This window comes from Camelus bactrianus, chromosome 2 (genome assembly GCF_048773025.1).
Source record: "Camelus bactrianus isolate YW-2024 breed Bactrian camel chromosome 2, ASM4877302v1, whole genome shotgun sequence".
In the NCBI taxonomy this organism is placed as follows: domain Eukaryota; kingdom Metazoa; phylum Chordata; class Mammalia; order Artiodactyla; family Camelidae; genus Camelus; species Camelus bactrianus.
The window spans coordinates 102104990-102117583 of record NC_133540.1 but is presented as its reverse complement, the minus strand read 5'-3'; the positions used below and the strand labels follow the sequence as shown (position 1 = coordinate 102117583).

The 12594-nt window shown below is 42.0% G+C and overlaps 1 protein-coding gene across 6 annotated transcripts in view; it reads right to left on the bottom strand.

The window, feature by feature from the left end:
- CORIN (corin, serine peptidase) overlaps window positions 1–12594 on the bottom strand; it is a 222448-nt gene that overhangs the window by 65049 nt on the left and 144805 nt on the right. For all 6 annotated transcript variants that reach the window (XM_074348354.1, XM_074348360.1, XM_074348358.1 and 3 more), the window contains 4 exons: window positions 11810–11917; window positions 9240–9350; window positions 7329–7448; window positions 4015–4122 (listed from right to left, as the gene is read on the bottom strand). In XM_074348354.1, coding sequence (XP_074204455.1) covers window positions 4015–4122; window positions 7329–7448; window positions 9240–9350; window positions 11810–11917 — 447 coding nt within the window. The remainder of the gene's footprint in view (window positions 1–4014; window positions 4123–7328; window positions 7449–9239; window positions 9351–11809; window positions 11918–12594) is intronic.

Genomic DNA, 12594 nt, shown 5'->3' with positions numbered 1-12594 from the left:
ACACCCTCCATATACAATGTCTTATGTCAACTTCTCCTTCCCCTACGAAGAACCTACTGAGTTTCAGAGTTATCCCTTCTTTACTCTTCTTTATAGTTTTACTATCTGAGTATACACCACACCCTAGACACCACAGTTTAGGATGACCCATTTTTGAAAACCTATTTTGTCTTTCAAGTCTCTTACAGTGTCTGTGTTCCCTTTCCACCTCTTGATGTTTTCTCAACTATTGAAGAAACCAGGGATTTGACCTGCAGCATGTGCTGGTTGGATTTTGCTGATTGCACGCTCATGGTGAGATTGAACACGATCCCCCATCCTCCTGGTTTCCCAACAGCAGCTGAATCCGGGGGGTTGATTAGGTTTCATCCCTTTGGCAAGACTCGAGGTGCTACCCTGTTCTTTCCTCAGAAGACACATCTACCTGATTGCTTTTCATGATGTCTACAGCTGCACATCCATGATCAGTGACTTGACCCGTTAATTCACTTCATTACCAAATGAAGTGTTCTAATTCAATCATGTATCTTTCACTTGTTAGTTAGGAATGCTTTTAGAAAGAGATCATTCCTCTCTTCTATGATTTGCTCCCGAGAACTAAAGCCCTTAAACATTATGTTTGGCTTTTTTGTTTTTATAATACACCCTTACACCATTTGTTCCTTCCAACTAGAGATTGCAAAGGGAGGGAAGGAAATTGATAGGCCACTGGGAAATTATTCAAAGGTTCGTTTCTTCCTAGAAATAACTTTTCGATGGCAGTGGGGGAGTCATACTCCCATCTTCCCACTCATTTATGTGACTTTGGTTTTCTCTTTATGTTCTTCTTTCCCAAGGGTCTCACTGTCTAATCAGCTACTTCATTCACCATAGATGTTCTTGCCAGGTTCTCTCCAGATACATTTAACAAATCTTCGAACACCCCTGCCTCTGCATGCCAGATACTGGGCTAGTCATTGGTCCCCATTTCTTCTGTGCTATTAAAAATAAGTGTTGAAGAAAAAAGTATAGAGTAAACATGTAGACCTAAGGGTTCATGGGACACTATGGGAAACCACAAGGGTCCTTGAGGTACAACAGTTATGCCGGCTTCACACAGCCCTGGCATGTGAGGGCACAGAGATGCGGGGAGAGACACACGCCCAGGAGCTGCTCTTCCCACCAGGCTCTCCCAGCTGTCCGCACTGCACACTACGCGACGGAAGTGATGGGTCAGCCCCTCCACACCACGGTGAGGGGGAATAACAGTCCAGGTCCTAACCCCTAAGGCAAGAATATATCTGCACTTTGCCTCCCAGCAGGGTGCAAATGTTTTAAAGATTCTGGGCTGGAGTGGATGTGGTGACACTGTGATACTTCAAGCCGTCAGTACACAATCATCTGAAACATGTAATTTAGGCTTTTTAAAGAAAATTTTTAGGCCTTTCTGGGGATCTGAGATAAAGCATGGAACTTCTCCATTAAAAAACATGAAAACCATAAAGATATTTCTCACATCCAATTTCAGAAATGTCACTACCCCCAGCATTCTAGTCATGAACAGGCCACTAAAGCAATGACTCTCAACCTTGGCTGCAAAATGTCACCTGGGGAATTTTGAAACTACTGATGCTTGGGTCCCACCCAGTATACCTTCAGGGACCATTAGAAAGTAATATAATAGTTTATGGGATGGCAAGAACCACTGTCTTCAAGGACAAGCCTCCCAGCCACTCCAGTGAGAGGCTGACTCCACCAGACAGAATATCCAAATTCTCCAAACTCATATTCTCCACTGGCAGGGAGCCAGAGAAAGACAGTGCTGCCCAGTGCCCCAGAATCTAAATGGCAATGGTCTCTGACGGTGACAAAGGTCTCTAAATAATTCATCACATTTTCAAGCACATGAAGAGTTTTCCGAGAGGAGATGCTACTTGTCCATGTTTCCAGAGAGCCAAGTACACACATACCACCCTGAAGCTCTTTGAAAAGTAAGGAATAGCATCTTTATTCTCAACTGGAAGTTAGGCATATACACTGTTTTCAATAACACAGAAGGAATGGGGACCAATGACGAGCCCAGTACCTGGTACTCAGAAGAGAGGGTGTTCAAATGTTTGGTGAATATATACAGAGAGAACCTGGCAAGAAAACCTATGGTGAATGAGGAAGCTGATGAGACAGTGAGACCCTGGGAAACTGAGTGCATCTGAAGAACATAAAGAGAAAACCAAAGTCATAATATGTAAGCGGGAAGATGTCAGTATGTGTCCCCCATTGAACAGTTGTCTCCAGGAAGGCTAGACTCATGTCTTCCTTCCTTGCCGTTAAAGTGCCCAGCACCCATCCCAGTGCCTGGGACATCACAAGCACGCTATTAATATTGGTTAAATATACATCTGACCCAAGTTATCTAGTGTCCTTCCAACAATTTCTCTTTTTTTAATGGGTGATTACATATTTTTAATCTTGAAATATTTTAAGTACAGAGAAAGAAAGTAGGATAACATAGGCCCGTTACTCCCCGCCTAACTAGGACACGGGCTAACGCTGCTGTTTCAACTTTTTTAAAAATCTTACAGTAAGTGCCATTCCACATCAGACAACCCCCAAAACTCTAATAAAATACACGTGTCTGAGACAACACTGACATTGTTCAAAATTCTGCATCCCAAGGTCAAGGTGAAGTAAAAAAATAATTCTGAAAGAGTTCCAGGGCAGACTTGGGAGATAAGCAAAGTCAAACAGTACATGTATACACCTACATACACATACACACATATACACATACATATGTACACACATACACGTATATTTAATCAGTGTAGAGTGAGCAAAATGACCGTGCGTCTTGGTGGTCAGGCTGCTATCTATCTGAACGGTTCTCTCCGGTGGGGAAGGGAGGAGGGCTGGCTACTGCACTTCCAGCCAAACAGCCATTAAGAGCTTGTGAAAATAAACAAAAAAGCATGTCAGTCTCAGTTTTTAATTGGCTGTCTCCTTCACACTCCTGTCCAGCTCACTGCTCTCACCCCTTGAAGTCCCCTAGGGGGTAAAGGCCCGCTTACAAGCTCTGCATTGACCCAGGAAGGTCACGGAGTCGAATCAGGATCCGAAAGCGTCAACAAATTCCAGGACCCAAACCCTTCAGCCTTTCGGCCTCCCAGCCTCCAGGGGCCCTCATTGCTAGGATCTGTGCCAGGAAGTCACGCCTTCTTGCCAGCTGAAAGCTGATAGACGTGCTTCTAAATCTCAAGCCCAAGCTGACAGGGAGGCCAAAAATTAATTATCAGAAGTGAAAGAAGTGAGCAGAAAATGAAAGCAGAGCCCAGAAGTAAGAAACCGTCACTTGAAATCAGAGCCTTCAGGGGTTTTCGTTTTAAATTTCCCACAAGACTTTCTGCTCCTCCTACTCATCCCACCTTCCCCTAATCCTTCCTCCTCCTGCAGCCAGTTTAGAGAGAGCCACCTGTCTGGACCACTTGGAGCGGTTCCACTGTCACGGACACAGATTAACATCATGGCCGCAAGATCGTTATGATAGACCAGCAAAGTTCCTGGAAGGGTGAGGATAAATTTTATTACGAGAACAGATCGCCAAAGTTTCATGTGGCTGTTTAGATGAACGTCATATTTGCTTCTTGGATAAAGTTTCCATTTTTGAAGCTGGGCTTTAAAAAGGAAGAAAGATAGCATCTGCCGGCTGATGGATCCAAGAAAATAATATATAGGAGCCGACGCTAAATGGAAAGTCATGGTAATGACATTCAGCAACATGGACTCATCGCCCATGCATGAGGACACATTTGTTTATGATTTAAGTAAGGCCATTTTGCTTCTTTTCTGCTACCACGTGGAAACTTAAAAAAAAAGAGATCATATATATATAATTTATATATATAATATATATATACACACACACACATACATATCTTGGAGGGATTCCAGGCTTCAGCATTTTAATGTCAACGCAAAAGGAAAAAGCTGAATGCATATCCTGATGCGGTGACTGTCTTTGTCAGCGGCTGTACTTACTACAGTTATTCAGACTGTTGCCGGGGTCACAAGGAGCGCTGCCACCACATGAATCAAGGCAGGAGTTGTACAGGCATCTTTGGTCTCCTTCTTGACATGGAGTCTGACCTGCAGAGACGGGAGAGGCATATCACTTTGATCAGCACCTGTAAATTCCTCACACAAGGATCTGAGGGATCTGGTGGAGAGGAGGAATGACACAGCTTTCATTTCCTTCCAACTTCTCCGAAAATATTGAACACGTGTTTGAGTAGGTATTTTTTGGATTAATTTTCCTGGTGACTAAATACAGCACAGTTATTCCAGAAGGATTCTGTAGGCATGAAGAAACGAAGAGGCAACTGATCCTCAAAAAAACAGGCTGTTGTTGCTTTTAATGGAAAAGATAGCATTTTTATATTGACATGGGTGCATACAGTTGCTTACAAAATAAAATTCCAGTGATTGCAGGGAAAGACCAGTATTTTAAAGACCCATTTGATCCCTACTCTAGTCTTCCCTCTAAGGAAAATGCTTTTCTTAATAACAAACAGGGCATCAACACAAAAAGGAGGCTTTATTACAGTACAAGTCTCGTGCAGCTGTTATCCAGATTTTCTGTATGTCCTTGGAAAGTATCCTTGGCCTAGCTGCAGTGACCTGAGAATTGGGTTTCTTGTTTCCAAATGAATGACAACAGTAATGTCAGCCTAATGGCTTTTCCTTAAGGTATTTAGAGAGGAAACTGCTTTTCCCACTGATTTCCTGGTCATTTGTAGATTAAATGGATAAGGTAATAAATTACTGCCCATTCACTTTCCAGCTCTCCCCCATTATAGCCAATTACTTTCAGATCCATCATCTGGAATCTAGAAAATCTTGCAAGGCATTTTTAAATGTAAATAACAGCATAGTATACATACAACCATTCTTATCTATAATTCTAAGACAATATTTATTATGCTGGGCTCTTTCTTTCTTCCAGCACCATTAATGTACAACACTATAAATCATAGCCTTGCAGAAAAGAGATATTACTACCCCTCCTCTTTTTTTTTAATGTTACCAGGTCAAACTTTTTTTTGCAAGGTAAGTTCGGATAATTTCCATGAAATCGGTCTCTTACAGAAATTTTATGAGGACAACATGCACTTCTTATTTCTGCAGATATTAAGTGCCTGCGAGGTGACAGCTTATGCGGCAAGCTTGGCCCTGAGAGTTGAAAGATAACAAAGCCCAATCATTCCTGCTCTGATCAGGGACACCGTCGTGAAGGGAATCTTACGATGCTGTGTGGTCACCGCTCCACTGAAGGGACCCATGAAAAGCAGGAAAAGCAAACCAGGGCAGTTTAAGAGTAAAGCGTCTCAAAGGAGTTTTTCAGGCAGATGGGGTAAGTTGAGGTAAGAGGGGTGGATGGGTTTCCCCAGCAAATAGCAGGATATGCAGAGGTCTAGAGTAAAAATGTTCACAGGCTGGAATCATTGGAGGTTAAGGGAGACTCAACAGGAAGGCTGAGAGAGAGGCTGAGGGTTGGAGACACCTAAATCTTTAATAGGGCCCCAAGCCCTGGGAGAAGGGGTCCCTGCCTCCCTCCCAGCCTTGTGGAGCAGAACCAGCCCGCGATCACTCTGACAATTATTCCATTATAACTCACTCCCCTTCACTCTCAGCTCTCTAATGACAATGGCCTTCTCCCAGAACTCTAAACTACCTTGCTCCTTCCTGCTGTGGGACCTTTGGCCAAGCAGTTCCCCATGTCTGAAATGCTTTCTCCCGTCCCACTGTCCTTTGTTAATTTCATTCAGTCTTCAGATCTTACCTCCAATGTCTCCTCCTCAGGGGGCTTCCCAGAAGCCCCTTTCCAGGGAATTCACACCATACATAGCATCCTACAACCCTGAATTTCCTCCTGACCCATATCACTCCGCAGTTAGACAGGGACTAGCACCACTATTTGTATCATGCCTGTCTCACCCCCAGGAGCCTGCCAGCCCCATGAGCTGTTTCGCTGGCACTAAGTTTCCAGCACCACGGTACACATCTATTTGGTTAAATTCACTAGCCTGAATAATATAAGGATGCTACAAGTTTACTTCGCAATCCATTTGATCACATGACTTTCTTACATCTTTCACACACATGTAAGGAAATATTTACAAATCCTGCCACTGCATCATGAAGAATCCAAAACTATTTCAAACAGCAGTGAATTCTGTAGAAAAAAGGAACTATCTGATCAAAAGGGAGGTGCTTGGCTGATATGCACATAATCACTCATGGCTAGAAAAGGCTCTCCTGAATTTTAAAAATCGGTAACATGAAGCACTCCTGATCTAGTTTTTTCATGTAGTAAGTCTGTGATGAAAAGGCTCTCCTGGAATGCTGGAATGCTTTCTCATCAAAGCCATTCTAGTGATCAATATTCACTATGAGAAAGGTAATTTAGTCACAGGTGACCAATCTCATTAGCTGATTTGGGAAACACACAGCCCAAGGCATACTTTCACACAGTCACCATGCAGTAACAGCCAACTCACCACGTGCTAACTCTGTGAAGTCGCTGTCATTATTCTGAGATTACAGACCCAGAAACTGAGATGCAACAGGCTAAGTTACTGGCCTGAAGTCAACCAGGTGGTGGGTACCAGAGCTGGGATCTGAACCCAGGCAGCTGGACTGCAATATCCACATTCTTAACAACTAGGCTCTGTAGGTAAGAGGCAAGGTCACTCAAACAAATGTAGTGATGTTTAAGTCGAGGGATATTTCCAGCCCTGTACAAAGAGATGCTTTTGTACAAACCGGGGCTTCAAACAATCAGCGTGGAACTTTCTTTCCTGACATAGACCCATTTTAAAAACCAACTTATTTGGTGTACTTTTTTTTCTGGGGTCTCACAGATGATCTCAGACTCCTTTTAAAGTGTATTTAAGAATATTGCTTGGTAATGTGAGGTGTTAAACTGCTTCTCTGCATGTGGTTATTTTAGGGAGCCATTACATTTAATTTCAGAAGCCAGTTCCTTCTAATTGGAATCTAGTCTAATTGAATTGACTACTATACACTACTTTTCTCTTTGTCATGGCTTTTCCCCCTAACTGACACTGCCCCGGCAGCTTAAGTGTCTAACCTCTACCCTTCACCCTTAGGAATTATTTTTAGTGTGAGCTGCATGAGAATTATATTTACAAGAAGGGGTTCCTGGCTGAACAGAGCTGTGAGGCAATCTGGAATGATTTACATGGGAATCCTACTTAAGCACTCGGGTAACTTTCAGCGATTTGCTCTGTTCCCAGGGAAGGTCTGCCGGTAAGGACCGTTTCGGGACTTACCGTCATCGCTGCAGCTCTCTTCGTCACTCCCGTCCTTACAGTCCTCATCTCCATCACACTGGAAGGTGCTGGGGATGCACTGTCCGTTTCTGCACTCCACCAGCCCCTGGCTGTGACACGCTAGGAAATGCCAAAATGACATGCACTTTAATTATCTATACTTCTTTCAGTGCAGATCATAGAAATGATTCCCATTTATCTGGCATCACCAAACAATAAAGCGTTCTGAATATCTGACTGTTCTGCTTCAATGAATGAATGGATCATTAATTTTTTCATTTCAAGTATTTCTGGAGTGGAAAGTTTTCTTTCCAGAATTTCTCTTGACTTATCAAATAGCACTTACAAAAAACTAACTTTTTCATGATCACTGCATGGTAAAACTATTTATGACAGTAGTAGTTATACTACTAATATAAAAGCTACAATTAAAGGCTTACTTCATGGCAGTAACTATGTTAGGAGTATTACATGTCTCATCTCAAATCCTCATAACAAACTTGCAAAGCGGATATTATCAACCTTGTTTAGAATAAGGAAACTGAAGCTTAGAGAGTTTAGTGTATCTCTTAAAGTCTCAAGACTGTTAAAAGGTAGGGCCAGGATGTGAAGGCAAGCTTTTTGAACCCTAAACCTCAGCATTTCACCTACTGCACCAATGAAATGGTGCGTGTGAAAGAATGGCATAGAACTCACCTTAAAATAAACACTTAATTTCAAAACTTGTTTATGACATCTGACATTTAAAAGGGATGGTCTAGTGGCCATTAACCTTCCAATTCCTGAAGGTTGTCTTAATTCTATACTTATTGTTTGTTAGAGCCTCAGAGACCCATGTATCATGTGACCTCAGCCTTCACTGAGTTTCTGTTTCTGTACACACACACATACACACACACACACACACACACACACACACACACACACACACACACACACACTCATGCATACATGAGCACCATATCCTTGCTTTTCCAAGATTCATCAAAATACAGTCCACTCTGTTCCACTCTGTCCACTAAGCAAGGACTCAGGTGATGTTCCAGTTCAAATTCAATTCTGGAAAGAAGAGAGCTGGGCATTGAATTTACTAACTAATGTTTATGACTTTTCTTATGTCAAAATAAAAACCATGCAACCCATATTTCTATTTTTGCCTCAAACTATAGGCAAATTAAATAGTCAGTCTCACATATATCTGCTTTTTCTAATTTGATTAGACAAATTAGAAAAATGAAATAAAAAGTGTAATTAGTTTGAAAATGCATCATATTCACTCTTTCAGGTCAACTTTACTCTCTTTTAATACCTACCTGCCTCTGTTCAAACATTTTATTATACTCTACTGAGTATAGTGCTATTTCTAGGGGAAAAAAAAAATGACAAGTAACACCTGATTTTATTAGGGAGTGGTGTAACAGCTACCAGGAGATGCTTTACTCACCCAGAACCACAACAAGCTCTGAAGTTTTATTATTGTCACACACTGTCACTCTCTGACCCCTGAAGGCTCTCCTCTCTCTGCCAGATCTCTCCATGTTCTCCCAAAAATGGCACCTGAGAGTATGTCTGGAGGCTCCTGCTTAACAGCTCATATATTGTTTGCAGAAGAAAAGTCCCCCAGCCCCTAGGAGGAACATCCCCTCTGACAAAGTCACAGATGCAGAAAGGAGATACATGGACAACAAGAGAGAAAACAGCCACCTGCTTGGCCAGAGAGGCCAGATTAGGCTGGGAGATGTGGAGAGAGAGAGAGATGCAGAAGGCTGTGGTCACCACACCATCCAGTTATTGTCATTATAGGCCAGGGCCAGAGCAGAAGAATCTGTTTAGATAGTGAGCCTTGAGCATATCTGACTAAACAGGCAGAAGCGGGGAAATAAGCAGAATGAAAATCCTCAGGGCACTCACAGCAATTGGCCTCGTCGGACTTGTCCACACAGTCGTGGTCACCGTCACACACCCACTCTATGGTGATGCAGCGCCCATCTCCGCAGCGATGCTCCTCTGTGGGGCTGCAATCTACAGAAAACAAGGACCTCCAAGGACGTTGGGAACTAGCATGACAGACACTCAGAACTGTACAGCTCGTAGGTCTAGAAGAGAGTCTGTTCCCATCACTCTGGTGCCTTCAATAACCCTTCTATGATGGGACATCACCTCCCACCTAAGCATGCAGCCCTCTGGCCACCATCACTATGGGGTAAGACCTGTCTGTTTTCCAGATGAATAACAACCACCCAGCTTCCTTAGAGCCCATAGAATGTCTTGCTTTCTGTTTTGTTTAGTTGTTGTTTTCTTTCCTTATGAAAACTTTGTGATTTTTACACTGGCTCAAATGAACAGAACTGTGATTTGGGTTTCACAATGCAGAACAGCTGATCTGATGATCTGTGACAATGCTGTCCTGTTTCTAAGAATTGCAACTTACCTCTCTATAGGAAAAGGGCAAGGCAGATCTGCTCCTGTCATCTTTCCTGATGCTAAAGTTGGCTTTTCTACTGAGCTGTCTTAATATATAACTCATAGCTGAAAGAACTCCTGGGAAAAAATGCAAAATATTTGTTTTCCTTTATGATTCCTTTTATCTTGGATTTAACCTATGTCCCAAACTATACTTTCCTAGGGAAAAAAGAGAACTAAGTGATGTTCCTTCTCACAGAGGGCAGAATCTAAAGCATTCTTTGCCGTGAGACATGGAATCACCTTAATATAAACAAGACTTTGAAAGACGTTTGTAGATCCATGAATAACAGATTCAATAATGAGGAACTATCATAAGTTTCATCAACAGGGCTACTGTCATTGACAGACTTGCAGAGGGACCATGGATCTTGGAGGATGTATTAAGTGGAGAAGATAGAAGATGTAGGGGAGAGAAAAGAAGAAAGACACAATGGGGGGATGCTTGGACAGGAACCAGAAAAGCTAGCACACTCTCAGCCTGCAAAAGATGCTGGAAGTGGGAGCTGGGGCAGAGACTGGTCTAAGAGAAAATCATGATTATTACCATTAGATAGAGACAAAGTCACCCTAAGAGTGCAAACTTCATGAAATCCTGCCGTCTTCAGAAGAATTACATTGAGTGGTAAGACTGTTGTTCTTCCCGCACTAACTATAAACTGGTCCTCTCCACTGACCTATTTAACTACCAAGCTACACTCAAGTCCTCCCCTCTCCTCCTTTTTCTTCTCTTTTCTCCAGTTATCTCATTGGTAAAAGGAAGGGTTAGATTAGATCATCTCTAAAGCCTCTTCCAACCATAAATTCTATGACGCATACAGTTACAGTTGCTTCACATTCTTTGTCCCAAGACTAGGCAGTCCAGTCCCAGAAGAGAGTCTGTATCTATTGTTATGACCTGTGGGATGGTTTGTACATATACACATTTTCCAATATTTTTATGGATGCACTGAGGGGCAACTAGACATGTGCTTCTAGGAACTACCAGTTTCCCATCATGGGGCCATTTCTGACACTCACCACTCTGAGGCATTTCTCTGATCATACTCCTGATCCCCCCATACTTCCTTCGGTATTCTCTAATGCTGAATATTGTTTCACATCATTGGCCCGATGTCTCTCCTCATCTTGTTCACATTAAAAAGTTCTTATGTCGCTCAAGAATATACTACCTAAAGATTCTACAGCTAATCACAAAGTCAAAAAGGTAAATAAGCAAGGAGAATTTTGCTGGGTTTAATTCATGAGAGGTCATTCAGAACTGAACACAGCTCTTTAAAAGGTAAGTTCATTCTTTTTTTTATTATTGAGATACAATTGACATATACCATTGTATAAGTTTACGCTGAAAGAACTCAGAAAGAGAAAGATAAATACTGTGTGGGGTCTAAAAGAGCTGAATTTGTATAGACAGAGAATAGACTGGTAGTTGCCAGTGGCTGGCGGGTAGGGGCGGGAGGTGAGCGATTGGGAAGATGCTGTTACAGGTACAAATGTGCAACTAGCAGGTAGGTTCATTCTTTAAAAGATGAGATCAATTTTTACACATAAAACAATGCCCCCTCCTAACCCTAGATGTCACCACAGTAGAAGTCACTCCTGCAGTGCTTGGCAATCAAATTAAAGAGGGGTCTTTGGTTATATACATTAAGGGGGTCAGGAACAAACAATATATCTGTCGGCAAGGTTTTGCTCAAAAGCTCAAAATCTAAACATGAGCTACTGGCTCCAGCTAGAGAAGAAACAGAACACTTTCAAAGAGGAAGAAAAAAATTAACCCCCGTTTCCACACCACTTCTGTAGCATTTCCTTAGTATGACTTTATGTAAGAAATATTACATTGACACATAAAACACAATTCAGACTAGTAACTGAAAAACTCCACCTCTTTCCAGAAAGTAAGAAACCACTCGTTTTGTAATTTAACCCACTAATTACATTAACAATGAGCTACAAATTCTTGATTATAAATTTCTGTAATTTTAAATGAAAACCTTTCGGGACATAGCACTACTTACCACAGTTTTGCTCATCACTCAGGTCTCCACAGTCATCGTAGCCATCACACACAAAGCTGTAATTAAGGCACTTTCCCGTGTGACAGTGAAACAGATTCTCACTGCAATCTGAAAATAAGAGAAGCCACTGATGTCTCATCCAAGTGGAACAGGATGTCATAGCAGTTAAAATACCAAAAGCATATCATGGGGGGGAGGGAGGATCACAATGGCAACACATCTGTTGTTTTACAGGTAAGGAGAATGTGGTGCTAGATGTAATGACTTGCTCAAGGTCACATAATAAGTTATTGCAGAACCAGGACTAGGACCCTCTGGCTCTCAAGCCAGTGCTGTTACCACTTTCTGAAAGTCTTTATCTGAGTTCCGTTGTATGTCACCTGAAGGCTCCTTTAGAGGCGAGCATGTGAAAAGACAGTCTCAATTCACCATAGCTCCTAATCAGGTTTCTGTTCCTAGAGAATAAACACTTAATAGGGGGTGAGTAGTTATTTCCTAAAAAGGTTTCCTTTAAAGTGGGAGTCTACTTATATCAATGGTAAGCATAAACATAATGGAGAGAAAAAGTCATTTAGAATACAGAGTCATTACTTACTCTCACACAACTTTATCACTTAAGTCAACTGAGTGCTTCATAATATGACCCCCAAATTAGCAGTACTGTCCTAGATCATGGTGGCAAGATAGGAGTAAGTGACATGTAATCTCAGGAAGCTTATTGTTCAATGTTGGAATAAACACCAAGCAAAGAAATTTTAATAAGAAAATAGGTCGTGTACTCCGGT